At 45.1% G+C, this 21,536-nt stretch overlaps 1 protein-coding gene and 1 pseudogene across 3 annotated transcripts in view; both read left to right on the plus strand.

Annotated features, from left to right (window-relative positions):
- Nucleotides 1–21,536, plus strand: part of LOC141076747 (oocyte zinc finger protein XlCOF8.4-like) — a 213,643-nt gene that overhangs the window by 169,017 nt on the left and 23,090 nt on the right. For all 3 annotated transcript variants that reach the window (XM_073564034.1, XM_073564033.1, XM_073564032.1), the window contains one exon: nucleotides 15,062–15,167. In XM_073564034.1, the coding sequence (XP_073420135.1) occupies nucleotides 15,062–15,167 (106 nt within the window). The remainder of the gene's footprint in view (nucleotides 1–15,061; nucleotides 15,168–21,536) is intronic.
- LOC141076746 (uncharacterized) lies at nucleotides 1,451–14,682 on the plus strand (annotated as a pseudogene).

Genomic DNA, 21,536 nt, shown 5'->3' on the forward strand with positions numbered 1-21,536 from the left:
TTACAAGAGACACCACTAACCTAACACCACCATGAAGAACAAGAAGATCTCCAACACCCAACACAAAGACCAAGCAGATCTCAAAACACCACCACGAAGAGCAAGCAGATCTTCAAACACAACCACAAAGACCAAGCAGATCTCCAAACACCACCATGAAGGGCAAATAGATTTCCAAACACCACCACGAAGACCAAGGAGATTGCCAAACACCACTATGAAGACCAATGAGATCTCCACATAAGTCAGAGACAAAGATGTTGAGAAGTACAAGTCAGGGTTGGGTTATTAAAAAAAAAAAAAAAATCACAATCTCTGATGATCCCCCGGAGCACCATTTAATCGATTATCATCAAATTGAAAAAGCATGGTACCACAACAAATCTGCCAAGAGAGTGCCCACCAAAACACTCAGCCACGACAAAGAGGGCATTAATCAGAGAGGAAGCACAGAGACCAAATGTAACCCTGAAGGAGCTGCATAGTTCTCAAGCAGAGACTGAAGTGTCAGTCCATTCACCCAATCCAAAATTGAACTTTTTGGCCACCAAATTAAATGCTATGTCTGGCGCCAAACCAACAGAGCTCATCACCCCAAGAATAGCATCCCCACAGTGAAACATTGTGGCAGCATTATGTTGTGGGGATTTTTTTCGGCCACAAGGACAGGTAAAATGGTGTGAGACAAGAGTAAGATAGATAGTGAGCAATACAGGGATATTAGTGAGCAATATCTGTTTCAGTCTGTCAGTGATTTGAGACTGGGACAAAGGTTCACCTTCCAACAAAACAATGACCCAAAGCATCCTGCTAGAGCAACACTTGATTGGTTTAAAGGGAATCTGTCACTCCCCTGAGACGTTTTTAACCTGTTAATATGGACATACAGGTGATACAGTGGTAACCATCATACCTGTATGCCTCATGTTAGCTGTATTCTTGTGGAGAAATCCTCTTTCACTCTATTATGGTAATGAGCTCTTCCAGGCTCTGGGGCGTGCGGTGCCTGGAAGAAAACTCTGCCTCTGGTCTTCATTATCATACCAGCCTCCTCCCATCAGCATCACTGTGACTTGTGTGGAGCCCCCCGAGTCCCATGCTTGCCCCCAGCAATAGCGCGATTGCACATAACTTTTATGCCCTTTTATGGGCAATGGGTTCTTTGTTCTGGACAGGTGAGTCACTGCTACTTTTGCGCCAGTGACCACTGGATTGCACGGAGATAAGATGCTCTGACCACTCCCCGCTCCCAGTGACTGGCCACGACTGTTCAGAAGAAGCCACAATGCCCATATAAGTGCGGAAAAGTGATGTATAATTGCACTATTGCAGGGCGCAGCCTTTGGATTCCGGAGCCACCACTACACGTCACAGGGCAAAGTGATGCTGATGGGAGGGGACTGGTATAATGAAAACTGAAGGCAAAGTTTTCTTCCAGGCACCCCACACACAGAACTCATTACCATAATAAAATAAAAGGATTTCTGTACAAGAATATTGATAATATGATGAATACAGGTGTAGTGAAATATGTATATGTAAGGATGTATGACCAGCAGTAAATTAACATCAGTCCTTAGACTGCAGCTCACCACACAGGTCATGTTATCCTGAGAAGGCATTCTCCAATCTCACCAGGGATCTTTACTGAGAACCACAAAGTGGTAACATTTCACACCTTCCAGCTCTTTTGATAGAGAGATGCCAGTTGCAGTCTGACATTATATATCTATGAGAAAGGTCACACAAATAATGTTCAAAGAAAAATGATGTATTGGTAAAATAACCATGGTCCAGTCGCAAACCATGGATTAGAATATTAACATGAGAGGCTCGTCTAGAAATCCGATCTCCAAGTTAATCTATACATTAGGCCTGTACACATAGAAACCTGTTCACAGTGAGGGGCAGCCTAGCTGATGTGCTCCAGTTCATATTCCCCCCTCCCTCGGGGACAGAGTACCAGACTGCAAAGTTCGATATTTCTGTAAGTTTTCTCCCTTTTATTTTATCACTGTTTTTGCATATTTGTATGTCACTTTTTATATCCTTTTTATTGTAAACTCTGTACATTTTATATTAAAGCTTAAAACTTTAATAAGTCTGAACCTTGTTGTTCTAGAGCAGGAGTGGGGAACCTCAGGCCCGAGGGCCATTTTCGGCCCTCAATGACCTTTTATCAGGCCCTCGATGACCTTTTATCAGGCCCTCGGGCAGATTCTCAGGGATCACATTCTTGGGCAAGGAGCTGTATTTTAATTACCACAAACACATTAATTTCTTCTTGCTCTGTTAGCACACACACACACAGTGTTCACTAATGAACACTGAAGGGCATGCAATGAAAGATTACATCCGAACACCAGTGCCAGAGTCAGGATGTACTTTGTGGGCGGAGTTTGTACGGCCCCCGAAGGATGGTCTAAATATCTAAATGGCCCTTGGCAGAAAAAAAGATTCCCCACCCTTGTTCTAAAGAATCCATAGCCTTAGAGTGTGAGCTCCTGGTGATTGGCACATAGTAGTAGTAGTACTTCTGGACTCATCACCCGTGTGTTCGGTGAGTGGTGGCAACATGTATGAGCGGGGTGCGTGGTCTGTGTCGGGGTGTGATTTATGCTCCCACTGCAGCATAGGACAGAGGTTGAATGCTGGACTGAGTGAGAGGAGATAGATTAACACTTGCAGGCGCAACCTCAAGTCATGTGCTGAGAAGCGGGTACATGACAAATTGGTGGCAGCGCTGGGATATACGAATATATCATCCCTGGTAATTCGTGATAATTGGTGGCAGAGCAGTGGGATAGAATTTATTTCTATTAGAGCATTAGTGCATGGTGTAAGCAATTACTCCCTGTACTAAAGAATTGGTATGCTTGCGAGGAGTGCACCAGTTCTACAAGGTTCAGCTCAGTGCTTATTTAGACATACTTGCAAACAGTTTCCCTTCCCCGTTTTTCTTTTCTATGTTTTATTTGGCAAAGGCTGTTCATAGATATGGCAGCCCTGTACAAGAAGCAGAGCAAGTAGGCTCTGACCGACCTCTGTGAGCAGAGAGGAATAGAGACGGCCGACAAATCCAAGGAACTGCTGATACGTGCCTTGGTCGAGCAGGATATAGAGCAAAATACTGAAGCATATGGGCAAAGAGAGAGTCCTCCACAGAGAGACCCAGCAATGCCTGCTCTTCCACCGGAAATACCCTCTGGAGGTGCCAGTAATGCCAGTGCTGAGGAGCCTATGGACTCTACTTTACAAATGGAATTACAACAGCTAGGAACAAGTGACGCCAATCTGCATATGCAGCTTATACTACAGTACCGACAGGCTGCTCCTGCACAATGCCAGGCTGAGAGGTGCTGCTGCAGAACGCTGGGAGGAGAGAGCTTTCAAGCTTCAGATGGCTCACCTAGAAAGGGTTAACACCCCGCAGCTCACCCCCTTCCAGGACATAAATCCAAGGAGACTATGTTTGGAAAACTTCCCTGTGATGGAGAAGGATACAGACTTAAATACTTTCCTTCAGGGGTTCGAGAAAACTTGCAGGCAATGCCATCTACCCTGTGAGCAGTAGGCGCAGTATCTAACCCCAGGGTTGAGAGGCAAAGCCCTGGAAGTTTTTGCTGGCCTCCCACCAGAGCTAGATGGGAACTATGAGGCAATACAAGAGGCCCTGATCAGGAAATACAACCTAACCCCAGAAGTGTATCGGAGAAAGTTCCGGAATCTACAACGTGGATCAACTGACAACTATGCGGATGTCGTGAGTACCTTGAGGACCACATTCCACCAATGGATCAGGGGACTTTCTGTTAACAGTTTTGAGGACTTAACAGATCTTATGGTCAAGGATCAATTTCTTCATGTGTGCCCCACGGATGTGCAACAATTTGTGTGTGATCGGGAGCCACGAACTGCAGATCAGGCTGTAAGGATTGCTGACTGTTATGTGGCCAACAGGATGCTTGAGGTGCAGAAGCCACCGGGATTCAGCTGGAAGGGAAGTAAACCAAATGGGGACCCCTCTCCCTTTGCCGGCCGATCACCAGTGCTGCCCCAGCCCACTTCCTATGGGGTCCCGGGGAATAGACATTCTGTAGGCGATACACGCCGATGCTTCGCCTGCAACAAAGTGGGACATGTGAGCGCTGTCTGCCCTGATAGGGAGAAACGCCCACCCACAACCACAAAGCCGGCTGGGCCCCCACCTTTAGTCCTCTTTGTGGCCAGCTCTGATGTGAGGACCAATGAGAACTGTCAATCTGTCACTGTTGGCAACAAAGTCACCATTGGTCTCAGAGACACTGGGACAGAGGTGACTCTGGTGCGTCCAGCAATGTTAACCCCTGCAGATATCATACCAGGAAAGACTGTGTCTATAAATGGGATTGGAGGAGTCAGCCCTGCCGTGCCCATGGCCCATGTTTACCTGGACTGAGGAGCAGGGAAAGGACTGAGAGAAGTGGGAGTATCAGAAGCTATTCCCACCAATGTGTTGCTTGGCACAGACTTGGGGAGGATGGTGTCCCACTATATCCCTCCCTTACAAGTAAATGCATGGAGGGAAAATATACCAATGCATAGGAATGTGCGTATGTGGCAGCTGTGACCCAGAGTCAGGCTGCGGCTCAGAATCAACCCCAGAGATTAGAGGATGAGGCTCAAATAGAACTGCCAGAAGAGGAGGACCATACTGTGGCCCCGGAGCCTCCTCACATGGCAGGCTCAACAAGGCCCCTGATAACTGACACTGAAGACTCAGCTTCAGACCAGAGACTGGCAGTCACACTAGGCTAGGGGCTGCAGACTGACAGAGCTTCCAGGAGGCCCTGCGGACAGATGTCAGTCTCGAGAAGCTCAGATGCCTTGCAGATCAACCCCCCACTGCTTCTCACAAACTGAGAATATATTGGGAGCAGGGCAGACTGTATAAAGAGACTCTCCCCACTGATACTACAGAACCTTGGGACTGTGAAAAGCAGCTGGTCGTTTTCCATTTAGGGAAAAATTATTGAGAATTGCTCATTATTATTATTATTTATTTATATAGCGCCATTAATTCCATGGTGGTATACATGGGAAGGGGGGTTACATACAAAGTTATAGATATCGTTAACAGTAAACAAATTTACAATGACGGACTGGTACAGAGGGGAGAGGACCCTGTCCTTGCGGACTTACATTCTACGGGATAGTGGGGTAGAGACAGAAGGTGGTGAGGCGGCAGAATGGTTATTGTAGGCTATAAGCTTTCCTGAAAAGATGGGTTTTCAGGTTCCGTTTGAAGGATCCGAGGGGGGTGGATAATCGGACGTGTTGAGGCATGGTATTCCAGAGGATAGGGGATATTCGAGAGACATCTTGGAGGCGGTTGTGTGAGGAACGAATAAGCGTGGAGGAGAGTAGGAGGTCTTGGGAGGATCGAAGATTACGTGAGGGAAGATATTGGGAAATTAGTTCAGAGATATAGGGAGGGGACAGGTTGTGGATGGCTTTGTAGGTCAGTGTTAGTAGTTTGAACTGGATTCGTTGGGGAATTGGGAGCCAATGGAGGGATTTGCAGAGGAGAGAGGTGGACTAGTCAGGCAGAAGAATTGAGGACAGACTGGAGTGGTGCAAGAGAGTTGGCAGGGAGGCCACAGAGGAGAGTGTTGCAGTAGTCAAGGCGGGAGATGATGAGGGCATGTACAAGAGTTTTAGTAGATTGAGGACTGAGGAAGGGACGGATTCTGGACATATTTTTGAGTGGAGGCGACAGGAGGTGGCAAGAGTTTGGACGTGTGGTTTGAAGGACAGGGCAGAGTCGAGAGTTATTCCGAGGCAGCGGATTTCAGGACGGGAGAGAGCGTGATGCCGTTTACCATAATAGATAGATCGGGTAGGGAAGATGCGTGAGATGGAGGAAAGATAATGAGTTCAGTTTTGTCTACGTTGAGTTTTAGGAAGCGAGAGGTGAAAAAAGAGGATATGGCTGATAGACACTCCGGGATTCTGGATAGCAGAGAGGTGACATCTGAGCCAGAGAGGTAGATCTGAGTGTCATCTGCATACAGGTGGTACTGGAAGCCATGGGACTTTGAGTTGTCCTAGGCCAAGAGTATAGATGGAAAAAAGTAGGGGCCCCAAGACAGAGCCTTGGGGGACTCCAACAGAGAGGGAGCGGGATGAGGAGGTAGTGTGGGAGTGGGAAACGCTGAATGTGCGGTCGGAAAGGTATGAGGAAATCCAGGACAGGGCAAGGTCTTTTATGCCAAGGGAAGAAAGAATCTGTAGCAGTAGGCAGTGGTCAACTGTGTCAAAGGCAGAGGACAGGTCAAGAAGGAGGAGGATGGAGAACTGTCTGTTCGCTTTGGCTGTGAGTAAGTCATTAGTAATTTTGGTCAGGGCAGTTTCAGTGGAGTGGTGGGGGCAGAAGCCAGATTGCAGAATGTCAAGGAGGGAGTTAGATGAGAGGTAGGAGGAAAGTTGAGCATGGACATGCTGTTCAAGGAGTTTGGAAGCAAACGAGAGCAGTGATAAGGGGCGATATCTGGGCATAGCAGTTGGGTCAAGGTCTGATTTTTTGAGGATGGGTGTTTTGGTGGCATGTTTGAAGGCAGAGGGGAAGGTACCAGTAGTTAGGGATAGGTTGAAGAGATGGGATAGGGTTGGAATGATCATGTTAATGAGGTTGGGGAGCAGGTGGGAAGGTATAGGGTCAAGTGCACAGGTGGTGAGGCGTGATTTGGAAAGGAGATTAGTAAGCTCTCCTTCAGTGATGTTGGAGAGGGAGGTTATTAGGGAAGGGCAGAGGTCTGGTATGTGGAATGGTTGGGGTGGTGGAACTGTAAAGGTTTGCCTTGTTTGGTCGATCTTGTTTTTGAAGTAGGTGGCAAAGTCCTCAGCAGAGATGAGGGGAGTTGGAGGTGGCAGTGGTGGGTGGAGGAGAGAGTTAAATGTGCTTAACAGTTGTTTTGGGTTGTGGGATAATGAAGATACAAGGTTTGTGATAGCAGAGGTGAGGGCTGATTAAAAGGCAAGTGTAGCTTCTTTGAAAGCAGTGAAGTCGTCTGGCAAGCGTGTTTTCTTCCAACGCTGGTCCGCGACCCTGGATGCTTGTCGAAGTTTTTTGGTGAGGTTGTTGTGCCAGGGTTGTCTATTGGTTTGTCGCACTTTGCCATGCATGAGAGGAGCGACTGAGTCTATGGCTGATGTGACGGTGGCGTTGTAGAAAGCGGTGGCACTGTCTGTGTTGTGGAGTGAAGATATGGAGAACAGAGGTAGAAGGGAGTCTGAGAGTCTGTGGATGTCTAGGTGTGTGAGGTTTCTGCGAGGATGTGCTAGTGGCTGGACATGGGGGGCAGGTGAGGAGGACAAGGATGAGAAGGTGAGTAGATGGTGGTCAGATAGGGGGAAGGGAGAGGTTGTGAGATTAGATAGGGAACAGAGGCGAGTGAAGATGAGGACTAATGTATGTACATCTGTGTGGAGGACCACTGAGTAAGTCCAAAGGATGAGGTAAGTGACAGGAGTTTGGAAGCTCCTGGCTGGTGGGTGTCAATGGGGATGTTGAAGTCCCCCATGATGATGGTGGGGATTTCAGAAGAGAGAAAGTGGAGCTCATGAAATTCCTCTGGCTGGGCACCTTGGAATACAAAAAACTAAAGCTCACCTGACACATAACTTTTATTGGCCCAAGATGGGGATAGATATAGCCAACTACTCTCAATCCTATGTAGTTTGTGAGTTTGTGAGAGAGTTGGAACGTCTGGGTATATACAGAAAGCCCCATTGAAACCACTGCCAGTGATCAATGAGCCTTTCCAGCGAGAGGCTGTGGATATCATAGGGCCACTTGCAATCCCTAGCAACTCTAGCAGAAAGTACATCCTCACAGTGGTGGACTATGCTACACGGTATCCGGAAGCTGTGGCACTGTCCTCCATCCGAGCAGACATAGTGGCAGATGCTTTACTGACTGTTTTCTCTCGTGTGGGTTGCCCCAGGGAAATGTTAACTGATCAGGGAACCTAGTTCATGTCCGATCTGATGGAAAGCCTCTGCGAAAAAATACAAGTACAGCATTTTGTGGCCAGCGCCTATCATCCCCAAACCAATGGGCTCTGCGAGCGTTTTAACGGAACATTAAAACAAATGCTCAAATACTGGTGGAGACTGAAGGAAGAGACTGGGAGTGGTGCCTCCCTCATCTATTGTTTGCGTATAGAGAGGTACCCCAGGCGTCTACAGGATTCTCCCCCTTTGAACTGGTTTATGGGAGGAGGGTCAGGGGGCCACTTGATTTGATTAAGGACTGTTGGGAGGCGACCCCAAAACTACGGGCGTCTCGGTGGTTGAATATGTACTCCGACTCAGAGAAAGAATACAAAAACTGAGTAACCTGGCTCATGAGAACGTGACCCAGGCCCAAATCAACCAGAAGGTCTGGTACGACCGTTTTGCCAGACTGAGGGTCTACGAGGAGGGGCAGAAGGTTTGGGTGTTGGTCCCTATGTTACAGAATAAATTACTGGCCGCATGGGAGGGACCATACACTGTATACAAGTGGATAAATTATGTTAATTATGTGGTGACCCTAGATGAGCATGCAAAGCATCAGAAGGTATTCCATGTAAATATGGTGAAGGCTCATCATGACAGGGAGGCCTGTGTGTTACCTGTCGGTAGCTTGGCTGAAGAGGGGGAGGCTGATCTGTTACTAGATGTGGGTGTTGGGACTCAGTATATGGAGTCCCTGGAGTCAGCAGCATTTAACCCTGAGCTATCCCACAGTCAGAGGTCGGAGCTGATGGGGGTGCTCAGCAAGTTCACAGAAGTCTTCACAGGGAAGCCTGGGAGGACTCACTTAGCAACTCGCCATGTAGACACTGGTACCTATCCCCCAGTAAGACAGTCCGCATACCGAGTGTCAGCAGAGGCAGGGCCGGTTTTAGACAAAGTGGGGCCCTAGGCAAAAGTTTAAAGTGGGGCCCCAAATGCTAACATTGTAAAATTACACAAACATTTGGGTTACATTACATGAGCAGGATGCGGATACATACATACGTCCTTTGTAACACCACAGATAACACAGTGATAACTCTCTGAGTACAGATAATGTAGTAGATGTCACCTGCAGTCCTATGTAACACCACAGATAACACAGTGATAACTCTCTGAATACAGATAATGTAGTAGATGTCACCTGCAGTCCTATGTAACACCACAGATAACACAGTGATAACTCTCTGAGTACAGATAATGTAGTAGATGTCACCTGCAGTCCTATGTAACACCTCAGATAACACAGTGATAACTCTCTGAGTACAGATAATGTAGTAGATGTCACCTGCAGTCCTATGTAACACCACAGATAACACAGTGATAGCTCTCTGAGTACAGATAATGTAGTAGATGTCACCTGCAGTCCTATGTAACACCACAGATAACACAGTGATAGCTCTCTGAGTACAGATAATGTAGTAGATGTCACCTGCAGTCCTATGTAACACCACAGATAGCCATAGCGTTTCAGAGTAAGTATATGTTCAGTAGCCAAAACCTATTCTATTGGCGGTAAAAATGTTGCGTTCAAAACACCCGTTTTTCAGCTTGTTTTGTGGTGTTCTTTACACTTTTTTAAGCTTTTTGTTGGAGTGAGGATGTTTGCTTTGTCTACAGTATGTTTAAGGCCACGTTCACACATTGAGTATTTGGTCAGTATTTTACATCAGTATGTGTAAGCCAAAAGTTGAGAAATCCAGCAGTGGTGACGTGTTTCTATTGGACTTTTCCTCTCATTGTTCCACTCCTTTTTCTGCGTTACAAATACTGATGTGATTACTGATCGTGTGAACGAGACCTAATAGTTTAATTCACCAAAACCACTTAAAAAATTGCAGTGAAAAATGCCGTTGTAATATCTGCAGCTTATTTTATTCTTTCGTTGCTTTCTACGGGTGAAAACACACTGAAAGAAGTGACACACTGCACATGTAAAAAGCGCTACAGTTCTGAAATTCAGCCAGAAAAAAACAAGCGCATGCAGCAGATTTTGGAAATCTCATATGTTTTGCTGGCGCTTTATAAAGCAGCTTTTGGCCATGTTCATATGCAGAATTTTTGCAGCTTTTTCTTCTGCAAATAAGAAGTTTACAGCATTTTACTGCACAAGAAAAAACTTTCAGAGATCTCCTCACACCCTTTTATTTTCTCCTGACTGAATTTCACAACTGCAGCGTTTTTGAAATCTGCAGTGTGTCTCTTCTTTCAACAATTTTTTTCACCTGTAGAAAGAAATTAAAAAGTTTTAAAAAAAAGCTGCAAGTCGCAACATTGTTTTTCACTGCGTTTTTGGTGAATAAAACTAACTTTATTAAGTATGTAATGTAGACAAAATGCACAAACAGCAAAAGCATTAAGTGTATGTGTCCACAGTCGTTAAATGCTGTGTGGATGGGATCTCGAAATTCCATCTCCACTATGAGTCCACAGGTGCCCGCAGCTCACCCGCAGAGACGGACATACGGCGCATCTCTCCAGACCGCAGCATGTCAGTTTATCTTGTGTAGATGCGAGTCTCCGCAAGAGAAATCTCACCCATACAATGTATAGGACGCGGTGATTCCGCACGGTTCAATGAACACATGCGGAATCACCTGCTTTCAACAGATGGCAGCACTTTAGACGCATCACATGTCCACTGCGTCCAAAGTGCTGCCATTTCCAGATCGTCTGCACATACCCTAAAAAATGGGTATTTTGAAAGCAGTGTTTTTACTGCCAAGTGAGCAGGCTTTGGCTGAAAAAAAATGCACCAAAAAAGCTGATTCCTGTGCACACCTGTACTATACAGTTGTGGCCAAAAGTATTGACACCCCTGCAATTCTGTCAGATAATACTCAGTTTCTTCCTGAAAATTATTGCAAACACAAATTCTTTGTTATTATTATCTTCATTTAATTTGTCTTAAATGAAAAAACACAAAAAGAATTGTCCTACATCCAAATTGGATATAATTCCACACCAAACATAAAAAAGAGGGTGGACAAAAGTATTGGCACTATTTGAAAAATCATGTGACGCTTCTCTAGTTTGTGTAATTAACAGCACCTGTAACTTACCTGTGGCACCTAACAGGTGTTGGCAATAACTAAATCACACTTGCAGCCAGTTGACATGGATTAAAGTTGACTCAACCTCTGTCCTGTGTCCTTGTGTGTACCACATTGAGCATGGAGAAAAGAAAGAAGACCAAAGAACTGAGGACTTGAGAAACCAAATTGTGAGGAAGCATGAGCAATCTCAAGGCTACAAGTCCATCTCCAAAGACCTGAATGTTCCTGTGTCTACCGTGCGCAGTATCATCAAGAAGTTTAAAGCCCATGGCACTGTGGCTAACCTCCCTAGATGTGGACGGAAAAGAAAAATTGACAAGAGATTTCAACGCAAGATTGTGCGGATGTTGGATAAAGAACCTCGACTAACATCCAAACAAGTTCAAGCTGCCCTGCAGTCCGAGGGTACAACGGTGTCAACCCGTACTATCCGTCTGACCCCACTTCTTACCCCGAGACATAAAAAAGCCAGGCTGGAGTTTGCCAAAACTTACCTGAAAAAGCCTAAAACGTTTTTGAAGAATGTTCTCTAGTCAGATGAGACAAAAGTGGAGCTTTTTGGGCAAAGGCATCAACATAGAGTTCTATATAATAAATACTCTGATTCAGTAGACAATATCCCGATCTTGTGTCATCCAAACAGTATTGACAGGAGGTCGCCCTGTCACATTACAAGCAGTGATTAGTGGCTGTGCTCCGAGCCCTCATAGCTGATCTCTGCTTTATTTGATCCTACAGCAATCAGCACAGAGCTTCAGGACCACAGTCAAGGGGAGTTTGCGAGAGACACTCCGGGACTACAGAGCAATGCACAGCATTATTCACTGCTGTACACCCTCTGGGCATGTTATAAAGGGGCTGCAGACGCGGGGGACCCCTTTGTAGGTGGGGCCCCCAGGCGTCTGCCTGCCCCAAACGCTGGCCCTGCGCAGAGGTGAAGGCACACATGAAGGAAAAAGTAGAGGAGATGCTGAACCTGAGGGTAATACAAAAATCCCAGAGCGCCTGGGCCTCGCCTGTGGTTCTTGTCCCGAAAAAGGACCGGTCTACTCGATTCTGTGTAGACTATAGAAAATTAAATCTACTGGCTACATGTGAGGTCTACCCCATGCCGAGGATAGACGAGCTGTTAGAGCAGCTGGGTAATGCATCGTACCTCACTATCATGGACTTGAGTAGGGGATACTGGCAGATACCCCTGACCAAAGAAGCTCAGGAGAGGTCTGCCTTTATAACGGCATTCGAGCTGTCTGAGTTTCTAGTGATGCTATTTGGTATGAAAATTGCCCCTGCCAGCTTCCAGAGGTTGGTTAATCACATATTGGAAGGATTTGATGGTTTTGCCGTTGCTTATCTTGATGATGTAGCCATTTTCAGTAATTCTTGGGAGGAACACCTTGTACATCTTTCTCAGGTGTTGCAAAGGCTTAACACTACAGGTCTTACTATTAAGCTGCGGAAGTGTCAGGTAGCCATGTGTGAAGTACAATACCTCGGAGGCCGGCTAAAACCTGAGCCAGAGAAAGTAGAAGCCTTTACAGCCTGGCCCATCCCAAAAACCAAGACTCAAGTACTGTCCTTCCTCGGTACGGCTGGCTACTATAGGCTACTATAGGAGGTTTGTACCTTAGGGTTAACTACAGCTCTCTGGCCAAGCCGTTAACTGATCTAACCAGGAGGAAGCTTCCCCAGATTGTGTCCTGGACTCCTCAGTGTGAGGAGTCATTTTCTGCCCTAAAGTCAGCATTGGTTAGCTTACCTGTCCTCCAGGCCCCAGATGTCACTCGCCAGTTTGTAGAGCAGACAGATGCCAGCACCTGTGGGCTAGGTGCAGTTCCCAGCCAGGTGAACCAGCAAGGTGAGGAGCACCAAATTCTCTACCTAAGCAGGAAACTTCTACCCAGAGAAGTGGCTTATGCCACCATTGAAAAGGAACATTTGGCAATTGTGTGGGCTCTGCAGAAACTGCAACCATACCTCTATGGGCCCAACTCCACCATGATAACAGATCAAAATCCATTGAGTTGGCTCAACAGAGTAGTTGAAGGAAATTGCTTAGACGGAGCCTGATATTACAGCAATATTATTTCACAATTCAACATAAGAAAGGAGTCGATCTTGGCAACGCTGATGGCCTGTCTCGCCAAGGTGGGGCGGAACCAGATACGCACTCGAGAGCTGACCTGTAAGTCAACCCCCATGCATGTTCGTAAGGAGGGAGGTGTAGTGAAATATGTATATGTATGCATGAATGACCAGCAGTAAATTAACATCTGTCCTTAGACTGCAGCTCTCCACACAGGTCATGACCTCATGTTATCCAGAGAAGGCAGTCTCCTGTCTCCAATCTCACCAGGGAGCTTTACTGAGAACCACAAAGTGGTAACATTTCACACCTTCCAGCTCTTTTGATGGAGAGACGCCAATTGCAGCCTGACACTATCTATGAGAAAGGTCGCACAAATAGTGTTCAAAGAAAAGTAATGTATTCGTTGGTAAAATAATCATGATCCAGTCAAAAACCAAGGAGTAGAATATTAACATGAGAGGCTGGTCTAGAAATCCAACCTCCAAGTTAATCTATAAATTAGGCCTGTACACATAGAAACCTGTTCACAGTGAGGGGCAGCCTAGCTGATGTGCTCCATTTCATATTCCCCCCTCCCTCAAGGATAGAGTACCAGACATTATTTCTGTAAGTTTTCTCTCTTTTATTTTATCACTGTTTTTGCATATTTTTATGTCACTTTTTATTTACATTTTTGTATCCTTTTTATTGTAAGCTTTGTACCTTTTATATTAAAGCTTAAAACTTTAATAAGTCTGAACCTTGTTGCTCTAAAGAATCCACAGCCTTAGAGTGTGTGATCCTGGTGATTGGCACATAGTAGTAGTAGTATTTCCGGGACTCATCGCCTGTGTGCCCTTGTGTTCAATGAGTGGTGGCAGCATGTATGAGTGGGATGTGTGGTCGGTGTCGGGTGTGATTTATGCTCCCACTGCAGCATAGAACAGAGGTTGAATGCTGGACTGAGTGAGAGGAGATAAATTAACCCTTACAAGCGCAACCCCAAGTCACGTGCTGAGAAGTGGGTATGTGACAAATTGGTGGCAGTGGTGGGATATACGAATATATCCTCCTTGGTAATTCGTGACAACAGGTATGACTGTTTTTACCATTGTATCACCTACTGTATATTCCCCTATAAATAGGTTCAAAACGTCCCAGGAGTGACAGATTCCTTAATGGGAAACGTGTCTGCGTTTTTGAGTGACCTAGTCAAAGCCCAGACCTTAATTTAATTGAGAATCTGTGGTCAGACTTGAAGATTGTGGTTCATCAGAGGAAACCTCCTAATATGAAGGAGATGGAGCATTGTTGCCATGAGAAATGGGCAAAAATCCCAGTGGTCAGATGTAGAAAGCTGATAGCGACCTATCCAAAGCGACTTTTAGCTGTAATTGCCACAAAAGGAGGCTCTACAAAGTACTGACTTTAGGAGTGTAAATAGTTATGCACACTGAAGTTTTCAGTTACTTTGTCCTACTTGTTGTTTGCTTCACAATAAAAAGAAAACCAAATGTTCACAGTTGTTGGCATGTTCTTTACATCAGTGTTCCCCAACTCCAGTCCTCAAGGCCCACCAACAGGTCATGTTTTCAGGATTTCCTTTGTATTTCACAGGTGATGCAATTATCCCCTTGGCATTACTAAGGAAATCCTAAAAACATGACCTGTTGGTGTGCATGGAGGACTGGAGTTGGGGAACACTGCTTTCCATGATCTGATGCAAACCTTCAACAAAAAGAGTGAAATTCCAGGATGAGAAATGAAAAAAAAATCAAAAAATGCCAAAGGTGGTGAATACATTGGCAATATGCTGTAGGTGTGCTCCAATATATGGGATATTCTTCTGTTCTTGTCCCTGCTGTATTGCACTGAATTGTTATATATGTTACATCAGGATGGAGATCTGACTGATATTAAGCTGCAGGATGAAGAGCGGATAATGAACGATCAGCCATATATGAGTAACATGAAGGAGAAGATTCCACGAGACGATACTACAGGTGTGTAATAATGACTATACACAGTGATATCACAGGGTGTAGTAATGACTATATACAGTTATACTTTTTCCTGTCTCTCTGTATGGGAACACTAGACGCCCTCCTCAGTCACCTGGACATAAAGAGAATCCTCACATTTTAATTAATCTGCTTCACATAACTGTGTCACTGCCATTTTACATAATGACAGGTTTGATTGCTAGCTGCCAGCTCCTCTGGAGAAATGGTTGATGAGAGGAAAAAAGAGAGGGGTGAACATTAGGAACATAGTAACATAGTAACATAGTTGTGAAGGCTGAAGGAAGACCTTATGTCCATCTAGTTCAGCCTATTTTTAGTGCAGCTGTTCTGCATTGTTGATCTTGGGGAAGGCAAAAATCCCACAGAGTAGAAGCCAATTTTCTCCATAGGGAAAAAAATTCCTTCCCCTAAGCTTGGTCAACCATCTACCTATAATATTATGTTATTCGTAACCTTCTATACTGTTACTCACAAGAAAAGCCTCCATTCCTTTCTTAAATTCATTCAGTGAGTTGGCCATCACCACTTCCTCAGGAAGAGAATTCCAGAGCCTCACTGCTCTTACCGTGAAGAACCCTCTTCTATGCTGGTGTAGAAATTGTCTTTCCTCCAAATGAAGAGAATGCCCCCTTGTTCTTGTCACAGTCCTTGGTACAAACAGTTCATTGGAGAGATCTCTGTATTGCCCTCTGATATACTTGTACATATATATTAGGTCTCCCCTAAGTCTTCTCTTTTCTAGAGTAAATAGACCTAATTTTGATAACCTTTCTGGGTACTGTAGTGAACCAACTCCATTTATCATTTTAGTAGCCGCCTTTGAATCCTTTCAAGTTCAGTAATATCTTTCTTGAGCACCGGCATCCAAAATTGCACACAATAGTCCAAATGTGGTCTGACAAGTGATTTGTACAGAGGGAGAATTATGTTTTCATCTCGTGTCCCCCGACCTCTTCTAATGCATCCCATGACCCTATTTGCTTTGATGGCAGCTGCCTGACACTGGGCACTCCAATTGAGCTTCTTACTGACTAAGATGCCTAAGTCTTTTTCCATGTCTGATTTCCCCAGCAGTTTCCCATTTAGTCAGTAATTGTAGCATCTGTTTCTCCTTCCCATGTGCATAACCTTACACTTATCTGTGTTAAACCTCATTTGCCATTTTTCAGCCCAATTCTCCAATTTACTCAAATCTGTCTGTAGTTGCAAACTGTCCTCCTTTGTGGTAACTACCTTACATAGTTTTGTATCATCTGCAAATACTGATATTTTACTGTGTAAGCCATCCACTAGATCATTAATAAATATATTAAATAGTAGGGGGCCCAATACAGACCCCTGTGGTCCCCCACTAGTAACCCTGGCCCAATCTGAGTATGCACCATTAATAACCACTCTTTGTTTTCTATCACTAAGCCAGCTACCTACCCATCTACACACATTTTCCCCTAGCCCAAGCTTTCTCCTCTTACTTACCAATCTTTTATGTGGGACAGTGTCAAATGCTTTAGAGAAGTCGAGATAAATGACATCCAATGATTCTCCTGGGTCCATGTGAGAGCTTACGTCCTCATAGAAGCTGATCAGGTTAGTCTGACAGGAGCGATCCTTCATAAATCCATGTTGATATGGAGTTAAACATTTATTAACATTGAGATATTCCATAATGGTATCCTTTAGAAAACCTTCAAACATTTTACCCACAGCAGATGTTAAGCTTACCGGCCTATAGTTTCCAGGTTCCCTTTTACACCCCTTTTTGAATATTGGTACCACATTTGCTTGCCGCCAAGCAAAAGGAACAGACCCTGTTTCTATAGAGTTTTTAAATATAAGGAATAGAGGCCTGTCTATCACATTACTTAACTCCCTTAATACCCGAGGGTGAATGCCATCAGGGCCTGGTGATTTGTCAGTTTTCATCTTACTAAGGTGGTTCTGCACTTCTTCCTGGGTTAGGCAGGTAATACTTAATGGGGAGTTTACATTATCACTCTGCATTTCCCCTGGCAAATCCTTTTCCTGTGTGAACACTGTTGAGAAAAAAGTATTTAAAACATTTACTTTTCCCACATCGCTCTCTATGATTTCACCCTCAAGGATTTTTAATCATTTATATAACATCTCCCCCTTTTTGACGTGGCATAGGGGACGATTAACGGATCGCCCCTTAAGCCTACCTTATGGCCCACCCTTCCTGGATCCCATAATACCCTCTCTGGGATTCGGAGATAGGCTTCTCGGTTGGGTTACTCAGCATCTTACAACAAGTCTGGGACTCCTGGCTAGGGGTAGCCAGAAGTGACGCTAAGGCCCCAAACTTACAGGAACCTCCTAGGACCTGTTCTGGGTCAATCACAGGTCCAGATATCCCATTTGATGATGAGAGTCCAGAAGACAGGACGTTTCCTGCATTCTGGGCTCTCGGGACGCGGGTGACAGTGTCTGGACCCGCTGTCTCCCCGGGGGATAACATTTTCCTATTTCTCTGACAGGCTGTAAGACACACCTGCCCACTACCCTGACCAACTACCCACTACCCTGGGTTCAATTTTCCAACCCCTCTGACAGGCTAGGGGTACCTTTTCCCCATCATCCTTACAGACAGTGAGACACATTTCCTTCACCCTGCTCGGCTGTAGGACATACCTCTCTGCACCCCGGACAGGCTAGATATAAGACCTGTCTCTCTAGCCGTTGTGTCTCCATTGTCCAGATATGAATATTAGGGTTTGTATCTATCCAATTTTTATTGGATATAGATTTCCAGTGTAGCACATTCACTCACATTGCCGTGGGGCCACTAAAATCCCTCTATTATGAATGAGTCACCGGAGGAGGAAAAAACAAAAATGCAAGCTAAGTCCAGAAAACCGGAGAGGTTGGTAGCTAGCGGATTGCAGACCCCTGATCCTATTCACAACAACTAACAGTAGCCGTGGAGCATTCCTACGGTAGTCCTAGACGCCTCTTCACAGCCGGAGAACTAAATAAGCCTAAAGAAAGAAAGGTGAAATCTAAACTTCCCCAGAGCAGACCCCAAAGCAATAGACAGCCCCCAACATGTATTGTCGGTGAAAACAGATGAAAACACAAACACAGAAAAACAGGCAGAGCAAACGATGGGGCCAAACTAACTAGATAGGAAAGGACAGAAAAGATGCTGTCTGCAATCCGCAAAAACCCTACCAAAAATGTCCCAACACGTCTGATAGGAAAAACGGCCCTGAAGTCACTAGACTTCAAAATCCCTATATCAGAACTCTGATATATTCTGAAGACAGAGCAAAAGAGATTTAACCAATCAGGGACAAAAATGGAAATTCAGCAGAGCCCCAGCCAGGGCTGGCAGAACACAAAACTAAGCAAATCAGACAAAATCTCATGGAACAATAACAGAGCAAAGCTTAGCTTTAGAAGACAGGAACTGAACTGGAGGCCAGAGCTCAGAGCAGAGAAATCACCAGCAACCCTACAGGGCGTCTGCTGCCTTATATCCACTCAGATTCCGGATGTCCAATCGCAATCCACCTGTTCAGGTGACAGGTTTCTCCCATCCAAATCAGTTTCACCACCTCCTTTCACCAGCAGAGGGAGTTCATCAGACATTAAAGGTGAACAAGAAAATGAGCTCACAACATCCCTCCATGTGAAGAACGGTCTGATAGATTGTGCAAACCAGGTCATGTCTGTAGTCTATGTATAGATAAAATCATGATCGGAAAGATGATGGTAATATCGTCTGCTTGTGACCCCCAGGGGTGCAGATATCCTGGAAGTTGTGACTGATAATTTTCTGAAACTGAAGCCACATCTCATGACCAGCCCTGTTATGAGTCACCATAGGGGAGGTAACTTCTGTTAATAAAAGGCCAATTTCAAGTTTTGGACTTTGTCAGTTCAGGAAGGTGCAACTCACTGTGGTTCTGCCTGTTCCTAAGAAGCACCTCCCTCCACTAAGCTCTGAGCCATTTCTGGAACTCAGATTTAGTCACTTTCTTCAGTTTATGTTTTTATTTTATATAATTGTATATACTGTATAGGTTTGTCCTTCTCCTTTATAAAATCTTTTGGATATTTTTTATAAACACTGCTTATCTTTTTGGATTAAATATAAAATGTAATAGCTCTGTTCCTCTTGCTCTGTAAACCGCAGCCTGAAGCCATACCCTACCTGTAACAGGGGTTTAATCGGTGTGTATAAATGATTGGTGGTGTCAACTAGTGGTTCTTGTAGCGCCTGCATCTCTGCCTGCAGTACCTTTCTCCCTGCAGAGAAAGCAGTGTACTCACTGCCGAGGCTCCTGTCCTGCTCCTGGGTCTGCTGCTGCCCAGGGTGCATGCATTCCTAGCAGGTCTCCAGGCACTGTGCTTAGGGTGCGCGCACATACTTCCTCTTTCTTAAAGGGGCCAGGCGTGTTCCACTAAAGTGTCCCCAGCCAATAGCAAGAGGTCACTTACTATTTAAAGCGCCTCCTCCAACATGGAGGTCCCTGTCAATGCTATGAGTTTGTTCCTAACACTTTTGTCAGTTCTCAGGTCCCAGTGTTTGCATTTAGTCTGCTGCAAACGCCAGTGCTCATCACATCGGCAACCGAGCGAGCCGCACCCGCCAGTGCTCACCTCAATGGCAACCGAGCCAGATGCACCCACCAGTGCTCACCTCAAAGGCAGCCGAGCTATTCGCTCCCGCCAGTGCTCACCTCAACGGCAGCTGAGCCAGCTGCATCCGCCAGTGCTCACCTCAATGGCAGCCGAGCCAGCCGCACCCTCCAGTGCTCACCTCATAGTAACATACAGTAGTTAGCAAGGCCGAAAAAAGCCCTGTGTCCATCCAGTTCAGCCTATATTCCTTCAGAATAAATCCCCAGATCTACATCCTTCTTAAGAACCTAAAAACTGTAAGATACAATATTGTTATGCTCCAGGAAGACATTCAGGCCTCTCTTGAACCCCTCGACTGAGTTCGCCATCATCACCTCCTCAGTCAAGGAATTCCAGATTCTCACTGCCCTAACAGTAAAGAACCCTCTTCTATGTTGGTGGAAAAACCTTCTCTCTTCCAGACGCAGAGAATGCCCCCTTGTGACCGTCACCTTCCTTGGTATAAACAGATCCTCGGAGAGATATTTGTATTGTCCCTTTATATACTTATACATGGTTATTAGATCGCCCCTCAGTCGTCTTTTTTCTAGACTAAATAATCCTAATTTTGCTAATCTCTGGGTCCTTCTGCAGTGACGTTCAGGTCATAGGACGCGAATGATGTAGTTGGTGCGCACCACGCCCTCTGCTGCCTGAACGTCATTGAGAGCAACCCAGAAGATAGAGCGTCGCGCAGCGATCTAGCGGGGACCGGTAAATATCGCCAGTGCTGGGGCATATTTTTAGTATGGAGCATCTTATGGGGCCATCATGAACTGTATGGAGCATTATATGGGGCTCCTGATTTCAATATGGATATTCTAAAACATTTAACCTACTATGTCTCAATTAATTTTACTTTTATTGGTATCTATTTTTATTTTTTAAATTTAACAGTAGCTGCTGCATTTCCCACCCTCAGCTTATACTCAAGTCAATAAGTTTTCCCAGTTTTTTGTGGCAAAATTAGGGGCCTCGGCTTATACTCGAGTATATACGGTATGTGTCCCTCTCTGTACCAAATATTAGACAAACGGCTCTACCTTTAACCAGCGGTGGTCACTGTACAGCCACTGCGCGTTCAGCCTTTCCACTAACTTGGGTAGGCATTTAACCCTTTCTTTTATTAATCTATACCAAGTGCTTATACCAATACGCATTGTGTTCTAATACAGCTTTCCCCCATGGATTCCACTGAAGCGGACACTGTGCCCTTACATCCCCTAAATTTTCTAACACGACTTAAAGCAGCCGGGTAGGTTCCTTTCCTTATTTCCTTTACCCTGACCGTCCCCCTTTGACAATATGAAGTGATTGGTCACATATGAAATTGGTTATGTATTTTTATAACATAGGGGCTTCAATGTTATTTAGTAATCTGGGTTCCTCTCCCTAATGACTCATCATGATTGATCTTCATATTTCGGAATGTATATACTTTAGTTACTTTTTCTATTTTCTTTTGTCATAGTACACTGAAGAATGTCTTCTCAACCGAAACGTCTATTGTATTTTGTAGTATTGTTATCTTCAAAGCATCCATTTAAGTGCCAGGTTTATTCTACTACAGGTGCTTCACACAAAAATTAGAATGTCATCAAAATGTTAATTTATTTCATAGAATCATAGAATCATAGAATCGTAGAGTTGGAAGGGACCTCCTGGGCCATCTGGTCCAACCCCCTGCTCAAAGCAGGATTCGCT

Source organism: Dendrobates tinctorius, unplaced genomic scaffold (assembly GCF_039654945.1).
Source record: "Dendrobates tinctorius isolate UK_male_01 unplaced genomic scaffold, ASM3965494v1 ptg000423l, whole genome shotgun sequence".
Classification (NCBI taxonomy): domain Eukaryota; kingdom Metazoa; phylum Chordata; class Amphibia; order Anura; family Dendrobatidae; genus Dendrobates; species Dendrobates tinctorius.